Below are 27,892 nucleotides of genomic sequence, written 5' to 3' on the forward strand. Positions count from 1 at the left end.
GTTCCCCGGAGGCCCCGCCTCCTCCGCCTCCCCGGGCAACGGGCTCCGGGCCGGCTCGTCTGGCTCCGCCTCCTCGGAGCCAAGGCCGCCTCGAACTCCCACGATGCAACGCGCGGGCGGGAGGTTTGGAGCCTCCGGAAGTGAGTGCCGGGTGGAACTTCGGGAACTCGGGGACTGTGGGCTGCGGGCCTGGGGCGCAGAGGTAGGGTCCGCGAGTGATTCCTTACCCGGCCTTCCTGGAGGGGGCGGGAGGCCAGGGTGCTTCCTTGTGGTTTTTGCGGGAGAGAGGGAGAATGCGGGCGTCCCCGGGCCTGTGCCCATCATCTCTTAGCTGTGCATCATCCTAGGGAATGCTAACTAGATTTTAAGTGCTTGCTACATTTGGGGACATTTCACTTGCAAGTTTCTCCACCCCTGCAACATCTTTCTTGCTTGGCACTTGAATAGATCGTTGCAATCTTTGAAACGTAAAGTTGAGATGTAAATTGTATCGTTTGTTAAGATGATTGTTCTCAAAGCAAGAGGGGACAATTCTGCCTCCCAGGGACAATTGGAAATGTCTAGGAGGCATATATATGTATATGTGTGAGTATATATATATTGATTTCAGAGAGGAAGGGAGAGGGAGAGAGAAAATCATTGATCGGCTATCTTCTGCATGCCCCACACTGGGGATCCAGCCAGCAACCCAGGCATGTGCCCTGACAGACTCTAACCATGACCTCCTGCTTCCTAGGCGGATGCTCAACCACCTCTGCTGGACTGGAGGCATTTGTTGTTGTAACAACTGGGAGGGGGCCTGCTCCTGGCATCTGGTGGGTGGGAGCTGAGGGTACTGCTAAATTTGCAATGCACAGGACAACCCCCACAAGGTATCCAGTGCAAATGATCAGTAAGTGCCAAAGCTGGGAAAGATTGACTCATAAGTTACTAGGACAAATTTTATGGTTGTTGGTTAAAAATTTGGAAGGAAAATTTCGCATTCAATGATACTACCTTTTTTAAAAAAAAATTATTTAAAGGTACTGAAAACTGTAAACCTTGTAAGAACAGTCCCTAGTTCCCACCATCCATAGTCAGCCGTGATTGACACTTGAGCATCTCTCACCCAGACATTTTGTTCACATTTTTTTAAGAAAAAAAATGAATACATTGCTTAAAAATAGTTTGGGTATTTCTTAATAAAATTTTAGATACAAGGACACCTCATTTTTTCTTTATTTTTTAAAAAATATATATTTTTGCTGATTTCAGAAAGGAAGAGAGAGAGAGAGAGAGAGAGAGAGAGAGAAAGAGAAACATCAATGATGAGAGAGAATCATTGATCAGCTGCCTCCTGCACACACCTTACTGGAGATCGAGCCCACAACCTGGGCATGTGTCATTGACCAGAATCAAACCCGGGACCCTTCAGTCTCTAGGCCAATGCTCTAACCACTGAGCAGCACCAGCTATGGCAGGCACACCTTGTTTTATTGCACTTTGCTATATTGTGCTTTGCTATATTGTTGCGTTTTTACAAATTGAAAGCAATACCCTCCACCAGCAAAAAGATTATGACTTGCTCTATTGCCATACTGCCTTTATTACCATGATCTGGATCTGAACCCACAGTATCTGTGGCATATGCCTGTATAGCTAAGGTCTTCTAACTCCATTTCCCTACCCTGAAATCTATCCTCTTCTCTAGAATAAAATCATTCAGAATGTGGCATGAAACTTCACAACTTTGTGTGTTGTTATTGTTTTTTAAATTTTGGGGGGCCAGGCTGCCTGGATTTGAATCCTGACTCTTTCACTTCCTTTTTGTAGGCCTTTGAGAAGATCCTGAAACTTCCTGCCTCAGTTTTCCCATCCATAGAATGGAATAATAGTGCCTGTGACATAAGGATGTTGTCAGGAATACATGAGTGACTCCAAAGTCCAACAGTACCTGTTACAGAAAAAGCATTCAGAATCTAGCTATTGTAAGGTAAGCAGAAAATATATAATGCTGTTTTATGTATTTTGACTTAGATAAATAATGTACTGCCATATATATATTTTTGCAACATTTTTTCTCATTTTATTTTTGAAGTCTAGCTATGGAGATATACATAGATCTAAATTATTTCTTTTAACTATGTTATGATATTCCATCTGTATTTATACATTTCATTATTGGTGGTCATTGAAGGTTTTACTATTTTTTTTATATTACACATAACATAGTGAACATTCTAGAGCAATACCTTTGTGAATTATGTAGGATTACTTCTCTTGGGTCATATTTAGAAATGAAATTACTGGATGTATGCATTTCCATTTATTGCCATATTGCCTTCCAAAGTTGCCTTTCCCTTTAATTAAGTACTCATAATTATCTCCTAATTAATGGCTCTGCCTTCAGTCTGACCTCACCCATCTTCAACAGTCACCCAAATCTTTATAATTCCGAAATACAATACTGTGATTTCTGTTTTTGAAACGTCTTTTGGTTGAAGCCAAGTTAATTTACTTAGGTAATAATGTCTATATGTTGAAAAAAGGACATCAATCAGTATTATGTTTAATATGATTAGTTTAAATTTTTATTTAGCTTTCTTAATGCTATCTTTTCCCCACAAAGATACTTTATATTGGTTGCAATTGCTTTGGCTTCTTAGAGATATTTTTAGATTTTACCTGCAGATCATATTACCAGACTGGTGGTAACTAAAAGCGTTCTGAAAGACACAGTGTCCACATGAATTTAGTAGCTTTGAAAGGGAACATTGTGTATTTGTTTGGGAGACTGGTGGAAAAAAACAGATGAGGATAATTTATTGCCGACCTATTATACTTATGCTGTTATGTATTGTTTTTCTAGTATACCACACATTTTATGTATAGAACTAGAGGCCCGGTGTATGGATTTGTGTACTGGTGGGGTCCCTTGGCCTGGCCTGCAGGGACTGGGCTGAAACCGGCTCTCAGACTTCCCCTGAAGGGTCCCAGATTGCAAGAGGGTGGATCTCCGGTGACACACCCTGGAATCCGGCTCCCTCCTGCTGCCAAGTGCCTGCAGCTCAGCAGCTCCTGCTTGGAGTGTCTGTCCCCTGGTGGTCAGTGCGCGTCATAGCTGTTGGCTGGTCGGTTGGTCGGCCAGTCACTTAGGCTTTTATATATATAGATATATACGGTAAAACCTCAATATAATGAACTAATTAGAACATCAGGTGGCATGTGTTTAAACTGCTGCAGAAAGTCATACCATGTGACAACCAAAACAATTACTCCTCTAGATGCAGTGTGATCACGTGCTAATCATTCCCCAAGCATTGTTTACTAGAGGTGACTCTTGGATTTAAATATGTAAACTACAGTTGTAGATATTTAATATTTACTTGTCTGTGAAATTATTAGTGTTTTTTCCAACATATTTGCTAAAATTTGTTAAAATAAGTGAATTAATAACAAAAAGAAAATAACCTGTTCATTTAATTATAAGCAAATCTTGGTGAAAAGCATTTTAAGCCCTGGCTGGTGTAGCTCATTTGGTTGAAGCAACATCCTGTATACAAAGGTTGTAAGTTAATTCTTGGTCAAGGAACATACGTAGGCAGCCCAATTGATGTATCTCTCTTACATGTATATTTCTCTTTCTTCTCTCTCTCTCTCTCTCTCTCTCTCTCTCTCTCTCTCTCTTCCTCCCTCCCTCCCTCCCTCCCTCCCTCCCTCCCTCCCTCTCTAAAATTTTTTTTAAAAAGAACAAAAAGCATTTTAAAATTAACAGGGTGTTAATTTTCACATATGACATACAGACCAGAAATTTTGTTTGTTAAATTCAAAGTCTATTAAGTCGACAATTTGCTGTACTCTGAACTTTGGTGTAAAGTAATATGGGACAGGAAAAGCTCATACTAATTGCATACTATTTTGCACTGTAAATAATCTGCTTATTTACTGTTTCCAAATATCCCCCCCTCCCCATAGTTGAAGTACAAGGTAAAAATTAACTAGTTTGAGTTACCTCTTTTTTTCTTCAGCCATTGTTTTAAATAATGAACAGGCTGAATTATGATAATCAGGGTTTGATTAATCAGGGCTTATTTATATTGGTTTAGGAACCTCCAAATTGAACTTGAGTTTCATGTGTTTCCAGATTATGTCTATCTAAAAAATAAAAATAAAATTGCCACTTATTCCATAGGTTTAAAGGTTTATTTTGTGAACATATGCTAAGAACTTTTACTCTTAAATCAAATATCTCATTAGTATAAAATAGAAAATATACACATATTTGTGCATTTAACAGGCCTTGAGATTACCGAAAGTTTGAGGGAAAAGTTGTCTTCAAAAATTCATGACATATTAGTAGCTTCTCATTTTTAACTCTAAGGTGGCCCATTTAAATAACATTGAAAATATGCATGTTTGCAATAGTATTTAACAATAAAAAATAATGACCTTTTACATAACAGTCATTTGTGTTTTTAAATCTGTTTGAGTTTAAGCCCATGTTTTTAAATCTGTTTGAGTATATTTACTTATAAGCAAATTGCTTATAGCTCGTGCTGAAAGAATGTAGGATTAGGATTATGGCAAAGCTTTGACTATCATGCCGAATTTTATAACAGTGATTTGTAACATTTATCTCGATGTCATTTATATGTTCAATATGTTTAGCATCTATATTTCCAGGTAGTAATTGAAGGAACATGGATCTATTGAAAAGGGCATGGGTGTACATACGAGGTTTTTAAATTAGGAGGCAGTTACCAGATAAAGTTTATGTTTCAGAACAATAACTGAGACAGCATCAATAAATTGATCTATTTTCGGGGGAGAGACTAGACTTAAGAAGACCAATTAGGAGCTTTAACCTCAGCCTAGGTGAGAAGATGAAACCCTGAACTCCCTTAATGGCATTTGGAATAGATAGTTTGAAGATAGAGGTTTCTAAGGTAAACAACTTGGTGATTGATTGCATTAAAAGAATAGAACATAATGCTGGCTGGTTTGGCACAGTGGATAGAGCGTCGATCTGTGGACTGAAAGGTCCAGGATTGATTCAGGTCAAGGGCATATGCAGGGGTTGCAGGCTCGATCCCCAGTAGGGGGTGTGCAGGAGGCATCCAATCAATGATTCTCTCTCATCATTGATGCTTCTATCTCTCCCTCTCCCTCTCCCTCTCTGAAACCAATAAAATATATATATATAAAAGAATAGAATATAAGGGGCCTGATTTTCCTAAGTCATAACTTTGTCAGGGTGTGATAATACTATAAATTTTAGTGAAGGGGAAGAGTCTCTTAACCTTTTAACTGTCAGATTCTCCTTCCTCCTGTCACACTTGGATTTTAGTGAATCAGAGCACTGTGTTGGCTAAATATTACCTGTGGCATTTAATATGAAAATAACAAAATATTTTCTATACAGATTACTATTCATACATTTTGGTATAATGTAACTAAATGTTTATTTCCTTTAAAGTAAAAAGCAGTTTCACATGTAAAAGCCACACTTTTTTAAAAAATATTTTATTGATTTTTTTCATAGAGGAAGGGAGAGAGACAGAGAGCCAGAAACGTCGATGAGAGAGAAACATCGACCAGCCGCCTCCTGCACATCCCCTACCGGGGATGTGCCCGCAGCCAACGTACATGCCCTTGACCGGAATCGAACCCGGGACCTTTCAGTCCACAGACCAACGCTCTACCACTGAGCCAAACTGGTTTCGGCAAAGCCACACTTTTGATTTACCTACCTTATCTTTTCTAGAGAAGCTGAAACTACTTTGTTTGTCCTATATCTTTGACAGTAATTGCCTAACAACATACCAATAATCCAGTGATATCTGCTAGTTTGTATTATGCTATTGTACATTACCTTCAGTTATTTTCCATCATAGATTTCATGAAGTTCTGAAAAATCATATCAATTTAATTAAAGAAAACTAAAGCCATAGTGGAATGTATTTGTGTGTTGCTGCATAACAGCCAGATTTATCAGCTTGAAGCCACAGATATTTATGATCTCAAAGTCTCTGAGAATCAGGAATTTGGGAGCACCTTAGCCAGATGATTCTAGCACCCGATCTCTTGAATGGGCGGAACGAACTAAAAGTTTGAATGGAGCTGGAGGATCTGACCCCAAGAAGGCTCACTCACGTGACTATTGTCAAAAGTCCTCAGCCCTTCGCTGTGTTTTGGCAGGAAGCCATAGTTCCTTGCCCTGTGCCTATCTCCATGGGGTTTCTGGAGTGTGTGAATGCTATGACAGGTGGCTTTTCCCAGTGCAAGCGATCCAAGGAAGACTTCGTCAAGGAAGCCAAAGTGCTCTCTGACCCAATCTGGAAAGTCACACACTCTCACTTCTGCCCCATTCTGTCGGCTAGAAGTGAGTCATAATGACCAGCCCTCACTCAAGGAGAGGATTAAGTGTCACTTTTTGATGACAGGAGTTTTAAAGAATTTGTGAACATGTTTTAAAACCACCAGTGATGTATTTGGAAATTAAACAATAGGGTTTTCAAGTAGAGGCTGACTAATCTAATGTGCTTTTAGGTAAGACCTACTCCAAATCAGTCATTTCTCTAAAATTCAGGCTACATTAACCTTGTAGATTATGGTTCAGTGATACTTTCTTATTGGATTCTTGGCAGATATCCTAATATATAAAAAGCCGGGGCCGTTACGAACTGTGTTTTTTAAGGGCTACACCGAAAAAAATAATTGGAATATGTTTTTTGATGGGTGATGTTAAGATAGCATAAAGTGCTTAAAAATGTTACCTTAATAACATTTATAGTAGTCTAACAAAGGTAATAGTTCTAACAAAGGTACTAGTTCTCTAACAAAAACGCGTATTCTCTTCAACTCTTCCTACTTGATGGCAGTTTTTCTCATTTCATTTTTAGGTTTAAAAGCATCGAATGGAATCGGTTTGCATTCCAAAACTGGACCAACACAAAGGCTGGATATCGTGGCATGAGAAGCCAACAAGCAATGTCATCTGATGAACAAGAGAGAGTCTTGTGTTATAATGGTGAAGTCCTTGTTTTTAAATTGTCTGAAGGAAGTTTTGCAGATAAAGGGCCTGCAGAAGCACCCATGTTACACGTCAGAAGAATGGTGTTTGACGGAGAAACAAGTGCATTTGTTCAGAAGTCCACTGGCTCCTACAGCATAAAGGAAGAAAACTCTTATTTAAAAATCATGTGTTGCGACTGTGTGTCCGATTTCCGAACCGGAATGAACCTCCCTTACATCATGATACAATGCAATGAAAAGCAGAATGTTTCCAAATATCTTCTACTGTTTCTTCACAGTACCAATAAATTTGAAAAACGTTTGAGTTTTAGCCTAGCCCATGAGTTGAAGGATGGCATAAGGGTCTTTAACGGGCCTTTGATTATTTGGAAACATGATGAAACATTCTTCTATATCTCTCCCCAAACTGGCAAAGTTAGTACTGTGTCCATTAACTTTTCCTCTATAGAGTGGGCAGGGGAGATTGAAAATCTAGGTATGGTTTTATTAGGACAAAAGGAATGTAATTTATCTGCGGAGGAGAGCACCTCTAAGCCTTCAACATCTGATTATGCATTTTGGAACACCAGATTTTGTGTATACTTTCTTGAAAGTGAAGAACTAATAAGTGATACATACATTATCCCTCCTGCTTATAGCAGTGTGATCACTTGTGTGCATGTCTGTGCAACTGAGTTTGTCAACAACAAGCTAAGAATGTCTTTGCTTGCCCTTACTCAGAGGAATCAGTTGATTTCATTCCAGAATGGGACTCCGAAAAGTGTGTGTCAGCTTCCGTTTGAAGATCCTTGTGCAGTTCAACTTCTGGAGGATTCAGACGGAGAGCGCCTTCTCATTGTGTCCTTTAGGTCCAGTGCTTGCGGTGTTTGGGAAGAGAACTTCCAGGTACAGTACTTATTCTCCTAATTATGCACTCTGTGTAGTCTTAGATCTAGTAGGCACTTCTACACTTAATAACGTTCATCGAGTCTTATTATCCAAATCAATCTTCAGTGCTGCACTTAAAAGAAGATCATATATACTCTTTTTGTTTTGTTTTTTTTAGAGTTATCGTAATACTACCTGATAAAGGTTTTGCCTTGCCATTTTGGATCATAAAACCTTTGCGTTATTTGGAAATGTATAAATATATAACTATAATTATTACGTATTTGTTTGTTTTTTAGTTTTTTGATAGAGTCTTTTGGGTTTTTTATGTACAATATCATGTCATCTGCAAATAAGGACAGTTTTACTTCTTCTTTTCCAATTTGGATGCCTTTTATTTCTTCTTCTTGTCTAATTGCAATGGCTAGTACTTCCAGTACTATGTCAAACAGGAGTGGTGAGAGTGGGCATCCCTGTCTTGTTCCTGTTATTTGTCTTTTAATGTGACTATCTTTAATTTTTATAATGTGATGATTAGATGTGTATTTTTACTTAGAATCTATAGTAACAAAAGCATAATATGCTAATTAGGCCAGACGTCCTTCCGGATAAAGCCGGGGCAATGAGGGCCAAGGTGGCTGTCGCTGTGGCGGGGGTTGAACCCCTTGCACGAATTTCATCCATTGGGCCTCTAGTAAAATTATAAGTGATTTGACTTCGTAAGCCTTCTTAGAAAACTCCAATAAGTTTAACTTTTTAAAATCTGGTATTTATCTATTTAAACTTAAAATCTAGAGGAATTTCTTTAAATGTGCTATTATCCCTTAAGAAACAATTAATTCTTCTCCAGAGACAAGAGTGATGTGCTATTTTTTCTAAAATCTTGCTTAGAGAATTTTATCATGTTATATTTTGAAACTCAGAGTTACTCTTAGCAAGCATTCACATTTTATCCACATTTACGGTAGTTGTATCTTTTAAAAAAATATATTTTATTGATTTTTTTACAGAGAGGAAGAGAGAGGAATAGAGAGTTAGAAACATCAATGAGAGAGAATCATCGATCAGCTGCCTCTTGCACACCCCCTACTGGGGATGTGCCTGCAACCAAGGTACATGCCCTTGACCGGAATCAAACCTGGGACCTTTCAGTCTGCAGGCTGATGCTCTATCCATTGAGCCAAACCGGTTCTGGCTGTAGTTGTATCTTTTTAAAAAATATATTTTATTGATTTTTTTACAGAGAGGAAGAGAGAGGAATAGAGAGTTAGAAACATCGATAAGAGAGAATCATCCATCAGTTGCCTCTTGCACACCCCCTACTGGGGATGTGTCCACAACCAAGGTACATGGCCTTGACCGGAAACGAACCTGGGACCTTTCAGTTCGCAGGCCGACGCTCTATCCAGGGGTCCTCAAACTTTTTAAAGTGGGGGCCAGATCACGGTCCCTCAGAGAGCTGGAGGGCCGAACTATATGAACTACTAATTCCTACTGTAACACCTCGGCTGCGCTCACTGCCCAAAAAACCTGGCGGGCCGGATCAGACTCCTCTGCGGGCCGCATGTGGCCCGCGAGCCGTAGTTTGAAGACCCCTGCATCCATTGAGTCAAACCGGTTTCAGCGGTAGTTGTATCTTTTAATGTATGGTTTGGAAATTGCTTTAAAATACTTGCTGGTATTGAGTGTTCAATAACAGGTAAGAAAGGGGGAAAATGAATAGGAATTTGGAGGTTTGTAACAGGGCATCAGCACCAGTAATATTTCTCTGACCCTGATATTTGGTAACACTGCATCCTCCTGGCTTTATATCTATATCAGCTCATTCAGGTGTGTGATGTGAGTGTTTACAGTTCAAGAAAAGTAATCATTACTTGTCAGAAATGTCTCTTCCAAAAGTGATTTTTTTAGTACATTATATATATAACTTTTTAAGTTAGAGATAGTGCCTTCCATTGTGTACCCTAGCCATTTAATTAGAAGCTCAATTACACTTTCTATCACTGCATTATCACCTTGGTATAGAATATTGATAAATATTTTAGAAAGTTTGGGGGACATTTTTTTATGTGAATCGTTACTTTCTGTATGTGGAGATGTCAGGTTGAAATTGTGTTTTATCAGACTCCGCCTTATAAATTACCTTTATTGTAATAGGGATTGTATAACTATCTATATTCATTCTCTGTTACACATAAAGGACTTAAGTCCTCAAAAGGAAAATCATTTGAAAGCTATCCTGTTTAATTTGCAAGCAGTCTTGTAAAAGCACATTGTCCTTTTACTTGAAGGTTATTTGGAAGGTAGCATTTTCTCTTTATACTTCTTTTCCTTTCAAGAAATGGTGGCGGGAAATCAGCTGGTAAAGCCCATAATCCTTATTGGGGTCAGGGTCATGGAAAGAACACACTTAACCCCGGATTGAATCCCAACTGAGCCATTTACTAGTCTTACCTTCAGGAAAGTATTTCGTTTCTGTGCGCCCGTTTTCTGACTTTATGACATTGAAATCATCCTGCCTCTTGAGAGGGGAGCATTGAATTAAATGACATTGTGAAGTGTCTAGCACAGTGCTTGGCACATCGGAGAAGCTCAGTAAGTGGTGGCTATTATTATTAGGCTTGGACCTACCTAAGGTCCTTTTCTTGCCCGGGTAAGGAAAAACCAGTTCCCTTGTGCCTCATTAATTCACTGAGGATGGTCCCACCTTCCCTGAAGTGCACCCCCTGCTGGGCCACTGTAGAGCACTGCACTAAGGCATCACCCAGAACAGGGGACTGTCACTCCCTGTGAGTCTACAAGTAACTGGTGGCCTCCTTTCCTTCCTGTGTTCTAGGATTCTTTCTCCACAGGGGGTCACCATCCTTTCCATAAGTTACCCGAGGCCCTACCACTGCAGCTATTTATTTATTTTAGCTGAATCCCCAAGTAGGTCCATTTCCCCCCCATTTTTTTATTAAGGTATTACATGTGTTACATATCTTCCCATGGTGCGCACCCCCCCCACCTCCCTTACATGCCCTCACCCCCCAGTGTCTTGCGTCCATTGGTTATGCTTATATGCATGCATACAAGTCCTTCAGTAGATCTCTTATCTCCTCCACCTCTTCCTAACCTTCCCGCTGTAATTTGACAGTCTGTTTGATGCTTTACTGCCTCCGTATCTATCTTTTTGTTCATCAGTTTATAATGTTCTTTATTATCCACAAATGAGTGAGATCATGTGGTATTTTTATTTCATTGACTGGGTTATTTCACTTAGAATAATAATCTCCAGTTCCATCCAGGTTGCAGCAAATGGTAAGAATGCCTTCTTTTTGATGGCAGCGTAATATTCCATTGTGTAGATGTACCATAGTTTTCTGATCCACCCATCTGCTGATGGGCACCTAAGCTGTTTCCAAATCCTAACTATTGTAAATTGTGCTGCTATGAATATAGAGGTGCATATATCCTTTCTGATTGGTGTTTCTAGTTTCTCAGATTACTTTCAAAGTGGGAATAAATGCTAAGAATCTACAAATAAAGGGAGAGGAGAGTTGAGGGAAGTAATTGCATGAACAATTACACTTAGTTTAACAATTAAGACAAAAAAAAGTAAATATAGCAGGTTTTACAGTTGAACAGAACATACACTGTTAAGGGGAAAATATTTTCTAACATTGAGTTCTGAGAGGAATTTACTGTACATGCCCCTGACCGGAATCAACCTGGGACGTTCCAGTCTGTAGACGGACGCTCTATCCACTGAGCCAAACCGGTTTCAGCTATAAACCCACTTTCCCCCTACCTTGTAGAAATCAGCTTATGGTAGTGAGGGCCATCACTAAATTAAACATGTTAGAGAAAGAAACCTCACTAGAGTTATTCATGAGAAACATTAGAACTTCCAAAATAGTCTTGAGAAGTATGAGATTTTATAAATTATAATAAAATTTTAATACAGAAATCAGCCATGTTATAGTCCCTGGAGAAATGTTGATAAAATATTGAATTTAAGTATCTTGATATTTATAAAGGTTTAACTCCTTATGTTTCCTGTTTATATTAGTACCATTTTCATTACTTGTTTATAAGATTGAAGATAAGTGACAACTATATGCAACAAAAGGATTTAGTTACTTTCACCTCTGATTTTTTTTTCCTTCTCTGTTCCTTGTCACTTTCAGGTTGCTGTTAAGTGGGAACAAATTAGCTCAGTACTCATCGATGACTTTATTGGAACTGGAACAGAACAAGTGCTGCTACTTTTCAAGGACTCCTTACATTCGGATTGCCTGAGTTCATTTAAAATAACAGATCTTGATAGCATAAAGTATTCAGTAAGTACTGTTTACTTTTTCTGCATTACTTGAAGAACCATTTTGGAAAATCTGAGTGCTTGAAAGCTTTTGACCCACTATTTAAGTATTTGTGATTTCATACTTTAAGTCAACTTCTGAACTTTAAAAATATATGGATTGAATCTTTTAGAAATGCAGTCATATGCCACTTAACAACGGGGATATGTTCTGAGAAATGTGTCCTTAGGCAATCTGTCATCGTGCAAGCATCATAGAGTACACTTTCACAAATCTAGGTGGTATAGCCTGTTACATACCTCTGCTAGGTTACAAATCAACACAGAATGGTACTATATGAATACTGTAAGCAATTGTAACAATGGTATTTGTGTATCTAAACATATCAAAACATAGAAAAGGCATGGTAAAAATATGGTATAAAAGATAAAAAATGATACACCTCTGTAGGGCACTTACCATGAATGGAGCTTGCAGGACGGGAAATTGCTCTGGATGAGGCAGTGGGTGGTGAGTAAATGTGAAGGCCTAGGACACATATAGACTTTAGAGACACTGTATACTTAGGCTATACTAAGTTTATAAACAACATGCGATTAAGTGAAGCATAAGATACAATGATGCAATCAAGAGATGTGGTAAACATGAGATGTATGAGGCTGCTGCTGGTGTAATAAGGCATACTATTTTACAACAAACGTTTGTATAAGTAGAAAGAGAACAATAAAAATTCTAATATAGCCCAGCCAGGTGTAGCTCAGTGGTTGAGTGTCGATCCAGGAACCAAGGGGTCACCAATTCGATTCCTGGTCAGGGCATATGCCCAGGTTGTGGGCTCGATCCCCAGTGGGGTGCGTTCAGGAGGCAGCCAATCAATGATTGTCTCTCATCATTGATGTTTTTATCTCTCTCTCCCTCTCCCTTCCTCTCTGAAATCAATAAAAATATATTTTTAAAAATTCCAATATAGTAAATCTATAAACTAGTGATAGTTTATTATCAATATCAAGTGTTATGTACTGGATGTAATTGTATGTATTATACAGTGTACATGTGCCTATACATTTATATGACTGGCAGTGCATTTGGTTTATTTATACTGTATCACCAAAAACATGTGAATAATGCATTGTCCTACAATGTTCTGATGGGTCCAGTGTCACTAGGTGATAGGAAACTTTCATGTCCATTTTATAATCTTATAAGACCATAGTCGTATATGTGGTCTGTTGTTGACCGAAATGTTACATGATAAATGATTTATGAATTGACTGTCCTTTCAACAAATGCCTAGGTTTCTGTAACTGCACTCTATGATGTTTGCACAATAGAAATTGACTCTGCTTTTAACTATAGTATATCTGTTGGTCAGTCAGATGATAAAAACACTGTAAATTAACTTATTATTGCTTCTGAAAATCCTTTTATATCAATAACATGATAATATTGCATTAACTAAAGGATAAAATGAAGTGAAACTGCCTTATTAAAAGAAGCAATAATTCATAATATCTTAAGATTTGAGACATAAGGGAAATGATACTCCTGAAGTTTCAGATCTATATAAAATGCCTCTGAGCCTCAGTTTTGTTCATCAATAAAATGAGGGTAATTCTCATTTTCTCTAGTTACGGGATTTTAGGATTTTATAAAAATCCAGTAAGCTGATATTTTTTGAAGCATTATACAACTATTACATGGGTGGTAATAGTAGTAATTATAATTTTTTCTGGTTAATTATGGGGAAAATATATATTTTGTATTTTATATAATAGTGTCTAACATAGAAAATTGTCCTTTGATTGGATAAACTTTAATTGTATGTTAATATTATGAATTTTCAATATCAAATTTTCAGTTTCAGTATATTTATTTATTTATTAGATTCAAACACTGGATTGCAATGAAGATGACTTATTTGAAGAGAAAGAAGATAATAGATATTTGGTGATTCCAGCTCTGAAAAGAAGAGTGAAAGTTAGTATCTATGTTTGCTTTGCTTTTTTGGATCAGTGCTATTTTAAATGAAAACAAACATAGAAAGTTCTTTAAAATATAAACAACTCAGTGATTGGGAAACACAGTATTTAAAGGATCTTTACTTTTTCTCTACTTCTGTAAAAGCTATTATGACATTATTTATAAATGTAGTATCTAAAAATCATACCTTTTTGTAGTAAGATTATGTATATTTAATAAACTTCTTAAGATAAAATATAAGAAACTCACTTTTTTGGCTTTTTAAAAAATCTTTATAGTTGATTAGAGATGTCCCTCTCCCCCCCCCACCCCCAATTGCCCTCTTCTACCCAGTTCCTGCCCTGCCCCAGGCCTTTGCCCCCTATTGTCTGTGTCCATAGGTAACGCATATATGCATGTAAGATTTTTGTCTATTCTCTTCCCGCCCTCACCCCTCCATTTCCATGCCTCTGATTCTATTTTATTCACCAGTTTATTCTGTTCATTAGATTTCCTATTTGTTTATTTTGATTTTTAGATTCAATTGTTGTTAGATATGTATTTGTTGCCATTTTGTTGTTCATATTTCTTATCTTTTTCTTCTTCCTCCTCCTTTTTTTTTTTAATATATTTTATTGATTTTTTACAGAAAGGAAGGGAGAGAGATAGAGAGCTAGAAACATCGATGAGAGAGAAACATCAACCAGCTGCCTCTTGCACACCCCCTACTGGGGATGTGCCTGCAACCAATGTACATGCCCTTGCCTGGAATCGAACCTGGGACCTTTCAGTCCGCAGACCGACGCTCTACCACTGAGCCAAACCGGCTTCGGCCTTCCTCCTCTTCTTAAAGAATACCCTTTAACATTTCATATAAAACTGGTTTGGTGGTAATGAACGCTTTAGCTTGTTCTTGTCTGTGAAGATCTTTATCTGACCTTCAATTTTAAATGATAGCTTTGCTGGGTAGAGTAATCTTGGTTGTAGGTCCTTGCTATTCATTACTTTGAATATTTCTTTCCACTCCCTTCAGGCCTGCATAGTTTCTGTTGATAAATCAGCTGACAGTCTTTCGGGTATTCCCTGTAGGTAAAGTAACTGTTTTTTTCTTGCTGCTTTTAAGATTCTCTCTTTGTCTTTAGCCCTTGGCATTTTAATTATGATGTGTCTTGGTGTGGTCCTCTTTGGGTTCCTTTTGTCTGGAACTCTGTTCTTTCTGGACTTGTAAGTTTATTTCTTTCACCAGGTAGGGGAAGTTTTCTGTCGTTATTTCTTCAAATAGGTTTTCAATATCTTGCTCTCTCTCTTCTTCTGGCACTCCTATGATGCGAATGTTGGTACGCTTGAAGTTCTCCCAGTGGGTCTTTACACTGCCTTCATATTTTGGATTCTTTTTTCTTTTTTCTCTTCTGATTGGGTGTTTTTTGCTTCCTCATATTTCATATCATTGATTTGATTCTCAGAATCCTCCATTCTACTATTGAATCCCTGTGTATTATTTTTTATTTCAATTAGTGTAGCTTAATCTGCAACTGGTCCTTCTCCATCTTTTGGAGGTTTCTAGAAGATTCTTAAGTAACCTTATAGCCATGGTTTCTATATCCAGTAGTTTGCTTTCTTCCATTTCTTTCATTTGTGACACGTTTCTTTGTCTCTGCATTTTGGCTGCTTCCCTGTGTTTGTTTCTATGAATTGGATAGAACTGCTATGTCTCCTTGAGTTGGTAGAGTGTCCTTGTGTAGTGGGTGTCCTATAGGGCCCAGTGGCTCAGTGTCCCCAGTCACCTGAGCTGGATGCTCTAGGTGCATCACTCTGTGGGCTGTGAGCACAGTCTTGCTGTAGTTGAGACTTGATTGCTGTGTCACTGGTAGGAATTGACCTCGAGGCCAATAGGCTATGAGGACCAGCTGTGACTACCATGGGAGAGCTGCTGTGCAGGAGAAACCCTTATGGAGCAGGACTTGGCTTCAGTGGGGCTTTGGTGCTCACTGAGTCTGTCCCTTATGAATGTGTAGAGTTCTAATCTGATATGGTCTCACACTGACCACTGAGTACACTGGCTCTTTGTTCTCCAGGGAGTTGCAAAGTCAGCCACTGCCTGGGGCCACCCAGCAGGAACTATAGCAAGAGCTGCAGATTCTTCCTCTTTGAATCAGGTTTGGAAGTGCCCAGATGAGGCCCAGCCATAAGACAAGGCCGGGCCTTGGCCCTCTATTGATAGGTTTGGGGCTCCCTGACCCAGCTGCAGCTTGCTTGAGAGACCCTAGCCTGAGCAAGGACAGGCCATTCATATGCAAAAGCCACTGCACACAGCTGGGGTTGGGTTCTGAATTGAATGAGGTGAAGTCTTAGGGACTCACCAGGGCAGAGCAAACAGAAATAGCTGCAAGTCAGCCCTGCCACTGACTGGGGAGGTCCCAGTAGAGGAACAATGATCCCTGCGAGCACCTTCATCTGGGAGAAATCCACCCCTGAGTGCCTGCCCCAATGCCAGTCAGTCCAGTTCCTCATCGCATGTGTCTGTGTCCCCCAGAGCCTTGCCCTGGTGCCGGAGCTCAGAGGAAGCACGACCTTTTAAGTTCAGTTCGTGGTCACTGAGCCCCAGTCTGCACTGGTTTTTACAGCCAATAGTTCTTACTGCCCGTAGAATATATGCAAATGTATATAGAGATGTGATTATAAGATGTTCCTTTGTAACTTGACCTTTTCCATTTGTAAAAATTTTCAAATATACAGACATGTTCAAAGAATAGTATAGTGATTATCTACATTGATTCAACTATGTTCCTGTTGAAAAAAAATCATATTTGCCTCATCTATTTGTGCTTGTGTACCTATATGTGTACATTTTTGCAGAATCATTTGAAAGTTGCAAATATTATACTACTTCACTCTTACATATTTTAGCAAGAATTTCCTAAAATTAAGGATATTCTATGTAACCAAACACCATTATTACGCTTAAAAAATTAATAAAAACCCTTAGTCATAATTACTGTCCAGATGTCTTTAACCGTCACAAAAATGTTTTTTTAAATCCTTACCTGAGGATATGGTTATTCATTTTAGAGAAAGAGAGAGAGAGAGAGAGAGAGAGAGAGAGAGAGAGAGAGAGAGAGAGAAATCTATGTGACAGATAACATCGATTGGTTGCCTTCCATAGGTGCCCTCACCAGGAGTTGAACTCTAAACCTAGGTATGTGGTCTGATGGGGAATTGAACCCGGAAACTTTCAGTATATGGGGTGACGCTCCAACCAACTGAGCCACATCAGCCAGGACAAAAATGTTTTTTATAGTTATTTTTTTCAGGATCCGAAGTTGACACTTCCATGTGATTATTATAACTCTCATTGATCTTTTTTATTTTGAATAATGCCCTCTCCCTTATTTTTTTAAATGATTCCAATGAGCAGGCCAGGTGAGGTGCTCCTCCTTTTGGATTTGTCCATTTCCTTTTGATATTATTTACCCTTTTCCTCTATCTATCCCTGGCCAACTTTTCTGTAAAAGGCTAGACAGTAAATATTTATACATTGCAGGCATTTAAAAATTATTTGGAACTATAGTAATTATTACACTGAATTCATCAACTGCTTACTGAACACATGCTAGACATGAATGTGAACAATGGATAAATGAAATATCATAGTGGACGTAGAACCATAACAGAAAAGATTGATTACATTGAAAACTTTTGTACTCGGAACAAAGTAAAATAAATCAAAAGACAAATTGTGTAGTAAGAAATTGTAACAGAACAGAGGATTACTTTTCTTAATATAAATATATATTCTGAGGAAAACCAAGATGATAATTTAGGTAAATTCCAATACTCACCGCCTCCCACAACCACATCAAAATCATAACTAAAATACAGAACAACCATCATTCAGAACTGACTGAAAGCTGGCTGAATGGAAGTCTTACAACTAGAAGTAAAGAAGAAAGCACACTGAGACTGGTAAGAGGGATGGAGGCACCCAACAGGCTGGTCCGGCATCAATGAGTGCCATGTTTTTAATTGGGAGGAAGATTGTACCTGTGGAGGCCGAGGTGAGGAACAAGAAGAAAGCACATCGCCCTAACTGGTTTGGCTCAGTGGATAGAGCTTCAGCCTGTAGACTCAAGGGTCCCAGGTTCAAGGGCATGTACCTTGGTTGTGGGCACATCCCCAGTGGGGGGTGTGCAGGAGGCAGCTAGCTGATCGATGTTTCTCTCTCATCAATGCTTCTAACTCTCTATCCCTCTCCTTCTTCTCTGTAAAAATCAATAAAATATATTAAAAAAAAAAGAAGAAAGTACATTGATACTGGTAGGAGAGGCAAAAGTGTGGAAGGGAACTTGGGAGAGCAGGACCTTGGAGAAGCCTGTGCACATATACAGGAATGTTCACAGCAACATTGTAATACAACACATCTGGACATAGCCCAGATGTCCATCAACAGCGGACTAGGGAAGTAAGCTAGTGAAGTCATATGATGGCATATTACAGAGCAATGAAAGACATGAACCACAGCTGCTTGTGACAAATGGATGACACTTAAACCTACTACATACAGAATGATTCCACTTATAAACAGTTCAGAAGTAAAGGGTCAGGGTAATGGTGCCTCCAGTGGAGAAAGAGAGAACCCACGGACAGCTTCCGGAGTGTTACATTTTGACTTGGGTGTTGTTCCATGCGTGTTAACTTCATTAGTCTGTAAACTGTTCTTTGTGTGTAGTATGTACTCTTCTGCATGCATGAGAGAGATCAGGGTCAAAAGAACAAAAAGCAAGGTTCGCTATCATGCAGTCTAGTATGCTCCTCTATTTGGTTTTGTGTGTTGGGAGAAGCAAAGCATTCCTTCAAATACACTACTTGGAAAAATTCTGGAAAGGTAAGCACTCTGTTGGCTGCACAAATGGGATTAAGGCTGTATGAAGGGAAGGTGCGATGTGCTTTTATGTTATTTAAATTTCTTACCATATGCTTATTTTCAATAGTTTTATAACAAAAGTTCATAATAAAATATTTGAGTCTAGTGATTTACCATTTAGTCCTGAAGCAGAGGGCATGTTGAGGGGTGTAGGGAAAAGAGAACAGGATCATTTCTGAGGGGGTCCTTATTTTCAGTCTGACTACATATTCCTCTCTTCATTCCCCCCCTCTTCAGCCGTCTCTGATTTGCTCCACCTCTGATGGGTACATCTTTCTTCCCATCAATTACAAATTACTCAGCAAATGAGTGATGGAGTGTGAATGAGATGGAGCCCACAGAATTAGGTCAACGGATAAAGTTTTTAAAGTATTAGCTAGCTACTTTGCATCGTGAGGTAAAATATGATTCAGTCTTCATTCTCCAACTTCTATTCATTAATACAAAGAAAGAATGTACCTGCCTTGAAATGTAATTTAAAAGAAAGGAATTAAAAAATAGGGTGTATTGTGTTTTTCAATCTAGAAAAGCATTTGTATTAAAAACTGGGTTAATAGTTAAACAGTTTCAAATATCCATCTGAAATGAAAGTTTCTATCAGTTCGATGACGCAACTCTTTAGATTTTCAGTAACAAAATGTATTTCATGAATGTGTCATATTTTGTGCTGAAATCTTTATCTGGTACAATAAAAGGAATGGATTGTTCTATGCCTAATTCAGAGCTAATTTCCCCCCAGTAGTTAAGAGTTAATGCTAGTACTGATTTTATTAGCACAAAAATAAATGTGTGACAGTTTGGAGTCTGTTAATGTGTTATCTTAAATTTTTTAAATAAAGGTTATAATGCACAGAGGATTTCAAATTGTACCAAATTAAAAGTGACTATTTCTATTTATAATTATGTATTTTGGTTTCTGAAACCTATATTATTTCAACAAGAAAAACAATTTCCTTGTGGGGGTAGGAGTGTTGGTAGACTTTGATTTTTATTCATATTGATCGGACTTGCTCATAGTCATATTGATTGATTACTAAACTCAGTAGTGAAACTAATGCTAATATATTGGCATTCTCTCAATTTGATATGTACAATTGCAGTTACTTGTTGTGTTTTCTTTTGTCATTAGAGACTTAAAATTTACAAGTAAAATAACTTTTGCTCTGAGAAGTATTCTCTGCTTTTCTATAGAAAAATGAATTAATAGGCAGATTTGGAGAGAGCACTTCCTGAATTAATGGGATGTCAGTTTTCATTTGAAACTGTGTCTCCAGCAATGATTTTTCTTTCTACTTTACAGGTTGGTTTGGCTTGTATTCAGGATGTACGGAAGCATCTTTTGCTTAAGGAAAAAATTATCTTAAAATCTTACAATGCTTTAATGAATTTGCTTCAAGGAAAAGAAGATATTACATCAATTGCAGATGAGGTAAAATGAATCATGTGACCATTTTATCATTTTACGAATTAAAACCTATTGAAGAGTTATTTATTTAACTTTATTTTTATTGTGGACACTATTACAGAAGAATTATTTAAAATAGAAATTAGAATATAATAGAAATAAGCAATTGATCAAGAAGCAAAGTGGTAGGGATTATTAATGGTAGGCTTTTATGTCACTGAAAAATATGTACTTAAGAAGCCAGTATTTTACCAATATGCAAATTATTCTACTCAGTAGGATATCAAAATCTCAGTTACCAGTAACCTTGGGGCAATAAGTCCTTTTGTTTTAAAAAATATTTAATTAAACTCTTTTATTTATATAGTTTAAATATAAATTACTCCTTATTGAATTATAATTTTCTGACTATTTAAGGAAAATTACTGAACATTATTTAACCTTGTATTAATGACACAATTTTATCATTAGTATAATTGTTCTTTTAGTCTCTTGCATGGTTCATTTTTATGGATATTTATTTCTCTAGTGTCACTAAATTGCTCTGATTTTTTAGCCCTTATGTCTGCTTTTTATATTTTTCCTTGTGGTTGACCATCCGAATCTCTTTAGTACCTTTTAATTATTTATGCATGTACAATAATGTAGAAAGTTAGCAAAAACTGCTTTGACTTCATAAAAATAGTATTTATGCACATCAGTTCTACTCAGAGGATAGTGCAACAAAGTTACAAATAAATCAAGAAAAGCTAGGCAGTGCTTTGCTCTGACCCTCTTCAAGGTTGACCATTCTTGTAATGGTCTGAATCTCAGTCCTAGAAATATGAGGGTTTGGGTCCAAAATAGATTCTGTGAGTATAAGAAACATAACAAAGACCCATGATGTTACATTTCTGTAATACTCTTCTAGTTTTCTGAGGAACCTCATAAAAGTCATTGTTCAAAGTATCCCCGTTTCCCTTGGCACATATAGGCGTAACATAGATGAATGGTTAAGGTAGAGCATGGGCTCTGGAACCACTCTGCTTTGGTTCAAATCCCAGCTGTGCCCCTTGCTAGGTGTGTAATCTGGGACAGGGTACTTAACTTCCCTGAACCTCATTTTTTTTTAAATCTGGAAAATAGATCATAATACTATGGACCTAGGGTATTAGATTATTGTTAAGGTTAAACAAATTAATACAGAAATGGTATTAGAACAGTGCCTACCCTATAGTAAGCATTCTGTGTTATTATTATTACTACACCTATTCCTCCTCCTCCTACTGTTTCTATTATTATTAAAAATCCATTTGTGTGGAAATGTGTATGGCTTGGACTTTAAGAATGAAATTTTAGCAATAACCAATCAGCAGTCCAAAGATACAGTAGTTTAATCAGTTTCATTCGTACAAAAGTTAACATTCATAGGTTGAATGTAAGTCACTGGTAAGGTAAAGATTGGATTGTTTTCAGCATGCCTGGGGTACATATTGTCTGATTATTTTCAAGATGGACTCCAGGTTTAGTTCCCTTCTGTGTTGGATACCCTATCTTGTTTCTAAGCAGGCCATGCTTCTTAATCTGAGAAAATAGTTAATTATGTAAGTTTCATTTAATTGAATTATGTATAATGTATAATATACATAATTTATTTTAAAATAATTTACACTTTTTTTTAGTTTTGGTACATTTGATAGTTGTTGTTGTTGTTGTTTTTGTAATTAGTTACTTAAACATGCTTTTCTTTAAGGAATGTCTTGTTACTCTTTATGGTGAAGATAACAATCCAGTTCATACTTGTGATAAGAACTTACCAGGCAATTCTCAAGATTCAAAACAGCTAGTAGAGAAGCCATGGTATCGTGTAATAGATGATAGTTTGGTTGTTGGAGTGAAAACCACATCTTCTTTGAATCTGTAAGTAAATTCTAACATGATACCGTTAGCACTGTCCAACAGAAATATAATGCAAACCACATAGGTAATTTTAAGTTTTCTAGTAGCATATTAAAAAATGTAAATAGAAACAGGCAAAAGGAATTTTAATAATAATATGTCCCCAAAATTATCATTGCTGAGGAATAATGTTCTATATCTATTTGTTTATGTTTTATATGTTTTTATGGATTTTTACAGAGAGAGAAAGGGAGAGGGATAGACAGATAGAAATATCAGTGAGAGAAGAACATCATTAATTTGCTCCCTCCTGGAACAAACCTGCAACCCAGGGATGTGGCCTTGATTGGGAATCGAACCAGCGACCTTTTGGTTCCTGGGTCGACACTCAACCACTGACCCACCCCACCAGGCAACAACATTCTGTATTTAAAAGCAGATTTTATTTAAGTTATTTAGGGGAGTATAAAATGCAATTTTTACTTTAGAACTATTTTCATTCTAAATTATTGCCAAAATAAAAATTTTAAAAAATGGTATTTTTTTTTCTTGTTTAAAGGAAAGTGAGGAGTGGGAGGCTTATTTCAAGAATAAAATCCAGGCATTCATTTACCATTTCTTTCCATTAAAAAGTTACTTTTCTAAAGTCCAGCATATTTACAATGTTTTTGCTTTCTTATTTTAAGAGAGGTATTCATTACAGGATTTAAAAAATGTATTTGGCTCTTATGCCTGATTTTCTGATATATTTTACATTTGAAAGTATGTTTCCCAGGAAAGGAGAGGATAAAATGTGTTGTTGTTTGTATGGCATTGAGTCATATGTTTGATTTTAAGAAATGAACTTTTAGACTAAACCAAACACTGGATGTTTTGCAGGTCTCTGAACCAGGTGACTTTGTCGCTGTTAATGGATGAACCCCATAGCTCCAGCTTTCAGCTTATTAAGTGTCAAAATAGGGTGATCGTAAGTAGGGACTCCTTTTCAGCACCCTGCTCAGTGCCCCATGAAAAAGGATCTGAGACAAAAAGGATCAAATTGACTGTTGATAGTGAGGAAGAGGAAGAAGAGAGCTCTGTTTGTGGACAGTCATCTGAGAAAGAGTGTGTTCAGATAGTCACTGCCGTGACATCTCTTTCGCCACTCTTAGCATTACGTCAGGTATGTTGCATTGCGCTGCTGCACATTAGGGAGAGAAAAAATGGTACCTCTTCTGAACATCGTTTTTTTCCATGTGGCAGACTTTTTTTAAGTCTAGAAGATTTGTCAAGTGGGAAATACCTCGTGACGTTTCCGAAGAAACCTATAGGTAATTTTTGTTGGTACTTTTGAATCATATACCAAATTGAATCAGAACATTTTAAGAACTCTTTTTTGTTTGATAACAGATTTGAATGAAAAAGCTTGTGACATGTTTTTCTTGTAGAACAAATGGAAGATCTCTTGGCCCTTCTCGCAACATTGCAAAAAACTTGCTTCCAAATAAAATCAGCCAGATATGCCCTGACTTCAGTGAAGAGATGGCTCTTAGAACACCTGAAATGTGAAGTAATCAAGAAGTTTCCAGAAATTTGCTTTTGTAAAGGGTTAGAAAATCTGTATGGCACGCTCTTCCACTGGCAGCAAAGGACACCATTTGAAGGGATTTTAATAATCTATTCCAGGTAATGCACATCAGATTGGAATTGGTCCACCAAAGTCAGTGTATGGTGAATGTGTGGTCCAACAGGAATCCCCATGATAGAATTCTGTGCCATTGTGGGACATGTCCGGGTCATTGCCTGCTTTGGTATGAAGGGGCTGGTGGCCTCATATAAAAACTATAGCTGTTTTAAATTTTTATTTTTGACTTTTTTATTTTTGGTTGAATTGGGCCTAATAATTATTTTAAGATTTTTCCCTTACCTCTCCCCCTCCATGACATAGATATATATACATTATATATATATATTATATATATATATATTTGCATGTGTGACATTGATAATATTAATTAGGAAGCAACCTCATGAGTATTAAATGACCTGGTGTAGGATATGTATTTTATATTACTACAGTCTGAATTCTATCAATGATCACACATGCATTATTGGTTCTATTCATTGCTAGAATATTTATACATAAGTATTAAGTGATTCATATGTTGTATACAACTGCTTTGTTCTTTCCTGAGTTTTATAATATTGTGTTTTTGTGTTGTTGTTGTTTTTTTATTTCCAGGAATCAAACAGTTTTGCTTCAGTGCCTTCATAAACTCACCAGAATTCTCCCTATAGACTGTTCCTTCAAAAATCTAAAGTCAGAAAGTGAGGATTCCCCAAGTGCTCGTTTGGCATTCACTTTGGAGAAGGAATTGGCCATCCTTAGTTCTCTTCCTTCTGCCTTAGTTAAGGTTGAAAACAATATGGTGCGGAGCTGTGAAACAAGCAAAGAGCAGAGTAGTGGTGCTCTGGCTGTTTTAGCAGACATAGAAGAAAACATCCAGCCCTACAGAGAAGAACTTCAGAGAGAAAAGCAAACGTTGGGGAAGGATCTAAAAGTGAGTGGCGCCCTTTATAGGGAACTGACTTGGCAATTAGCCGAGGCTCAGCTGAAATCAGACCTGGCTGCAGAGAAATTGAGTGGTCAATAATTCCAATCTCAATCTGGTTATATTTTAAAATAATTTCCCTGCCAGAATAGTTTGGGTCCACTTGTTTTTATTTCACATGATATGCCTCCTTTGTAACAATGAACAATGAGGCTTTTTATAGAATCAGGTTTTGATGATGCACACAATATCAAGCCTTAGAGCAGCACTTTTTGAACTGGGGCCATTTTGCCTCCCTCCAACCTTCTCTCCCCTTCCCTCCCCTTCCCTGCCCAGGAGCATTCAGCTTGTTGGAGACTTTTTATTAATTGTCAAAAGGAGTGAACAGTGGGGAGTCTGATGCAGGGGCTCTATTCATATCTGGTGGGTAGGAGCTAGGGAGGCTGCTAAATATCCTAATCTGCACAGATGAACCCCCCTAGAATAAATGATTCTTGCCTGGCTGGTGTGGCTCAGTGGTTGAGCGTTGACCTATGAACCAGGAGGTCAGGGTTCGATTCCCGATCAGGGCACATGCCCAGATTACGGGCTCCGTCCCCAGTGTGGGGCGTGCAGGAGGCAGCCAATCAATGATTTTCTCTCATCATTGATGTTGCTTCTCTGAAATCAATAAAAATATATTTTAAAAAAAAGAATTATCCATCCCATAATTCAGAGGTTGAGAAATCCTGCCTTGGAATTACCCCTTGAGAGAAGGCAGAAGTGCTTTAATAGTACTTCGGTCTTAATCTTTTTTATACACTTAAGTAGTTCTTTTATTGTATTCTGCTTAGTTAAATCTAGCTTATAAAAATTAACTTCAAACAGTCAAGGCTGTCAGGATTCACAAGTTGTGTAAAGACCAAGCTCTTATGGGAATTTAAATGGTGGACTATCTGGGTGAGACCATTAAAATGAAAATGTTTATTCCCTTGTTCATTTACATTTTATTGGAAAGTTTCTCTAAATCATTTACGTTTATAGGAATGTGAAAATTTTAGGCCATTTCTCTAAAAAGCATTTCTTTTTCCAAAGGTTAAGTAGACCTCACAGGCCACTGTTTTGTTTTTTTAATTAATAGTGCCTTTAAGCCATGTGCAATTCTAACTCTCAGAAAAGCTAAAATATAATACTCTAACTAAAATAATTTAAAGAATATGGTATTTCTCACGGACTGAGAAATTTAAAAATAATTGAAAATTCACTTCAGTTAGGAAGTGATTTTTAAGGGATTCAGAGAGACATTTCAAAGGTATAAAAATTCAACTTCTTTTTAAAAAAATGAATTCTGGAGTAATAAGGGAATGTCAGGAGAGGGGAAAAAGACTCAAAAGGATATGGGCCAAAAGGAATATTTCTGATCCTTTTTCACTCTGAAATCCTTAAGTGAGATGGAGGAAATAAAGATGATTATGGAAAGTGGCATTTCGTGCTTGGAGCCATGAAGTGCTAATTCTCCCCATGCCTTCACAATGCTTGTACCTAATGATACGATGAGGCAAATTGGTTTTAGAGAATGTAGGTTATTTTCTTGTCTCTGCCTTTATGATTGTCCATATAATGTGCTCTTTTTTTATTAAACCATTGCAAATGGAGACAGCTCCCTTCCTATGAAATGTCAATGGAAAATATTTCAGACTTTCTGGAATGGAAATGAAATAATTTCAGGATTAATTTTGGAAATCTGGGAGCAGTAGGTGTCGATAGATATATGAAAACTGTCCGTGGCATGTTCTGAAAGAACAACCAAGTATAAAATATAAGAACTAAATTAGAGGATAAGGCTGTCAGAAAACTAAGTACAATTTAATTGTCTTAGTCCATGGATAGAAAACTTAAAAGTAGCATTTGCTTATATTTTCTTTTTTTTTTTAAGAGTAGGTTTATTTTATTTTATTTTTTTAATATATTTTTATTGATTTTTTTACAGAGAGGAAGAGAGAAGGATAGAGAGTTAGAAACATCAATGAGAGAGAATCATAGATCAGCTGCCTCTTGCACACCCCCTACTGGGGATGTGCCCGCAACCAAGGCACATGCCCTTGACCGGAATCGAACCCGTTACCTTTCAGTCCACAGGCCGACGCTCTCTCCACCGAGCCAAACCAGTTTTGGCTGCTTATATTTTCTTTACAAAAGCAGCCTAATGTTACTGGTATTGATGAAGATATACGAAATAGCCTCCTTACTAGTGAGTTCGCTACTTCAGTATATATTTTCATTTACTACAAACTAGAAAGTTTGAGGAAAAGATGGCCTCATGTTCTCTCGTGGATCAGTTGTCTGCCTCTGTAAGCATGTTCCTCTGACCGCTGCCCTCACCCTAAATGGGAGGTTCCCCTCAAAAACACAGTCCTCCCAAACTGCTGAAGGGAAAACCAGTTTGTTTTGGGACAGAGGACGCCACAGTTTTCAGGCACAAAACTTTCTGTTGGCCTCCTGATCCTTTAACAAAGAAACGTGTGCAAGCCAACATTGTTCAGTGTAGTGACCAGTTGGAGGAAGGAAAAAGAAATGTAATGTTTATTGACTGCCAGCTATGTGTAAAACAGTAAGCCTGAAACATGCACCCACATACATGTTCATGTGCATATCCATACATATATATGGGTTAATCCTTCACAGCAACCCATTGAAAGTAATTATTAGTGTTGTCCCCAGTATGAAAAGGAAAGTTAAACCAAATTGAGCGGGTGTATGCAAGCAACTTGAACCTTGTCCTTGTTAAAAAATTTTAAAAATCAGCATACCCTTTAAGAATTTTAGTAATGTACAGGCCTAGTTGAGTAGCTCAATTGGCTAGAGCGCTGTCCCACTAGGCCAAGGTTGCGGGTTCAATCCTGGCCGGGGCACATGCAAGAATCAACCAATGAATGCATCAGTAAATGGAACAATAAATCAATGTTTCTCTTCTCTCTTCCCTCCCCTCACCCATTCCTTTGCCCCCTCTCTCTAAAAATCAATAAAAGTCATTTAA

General features: G+C 37.6%; 1 protein-coding gene across 1 annotated transcript; it reads left to right on the top strand.

Moving 5' to 3' along the window:
• Positions 1-118: 118 nt before the first annotated feature.
• On the top strand, positions 119-27,892 carry FANCB (FA complementation group B). The gene is made up of 11 exons (XM_084869825.1): positions 119-202; positions 737-815; positions 1,813-1,972; positions 6,882-7,899; positions 12,051-12,203; positions 14,067-14,159; positions 20,363-20,491; positions 22,200-22,366; positions 23,225-23,655; positions 23,773-24,010; positions 24,567-27,892. Exons 4-11 carry the CDS (start codon positions 6,952-6,954, stop codon positions 24,976-24,978), a joined length of 2,571 nt encoding a protein of 856 aa, XP_084725951.1. The 5' UTR covers positions 119-202; positions 737-815; positions 1,813-1,972; positions 6,882-6,951; the 3' UTR covers positions 24,979-27,892.

This window comes from Pipistrellus hanaki (assembly GCF_964339955.1).
Source record: "Pipistrellus hanaki genome assembly, chromosome: X".
NCBI classification, from domain to species: domain Eukaryota; kingdom Metazoa; phylum Chordata; class Mammalia; order Chiroptera; family Vespertilionidae; genus Pipistrellus; species Pipistrellus hanaki.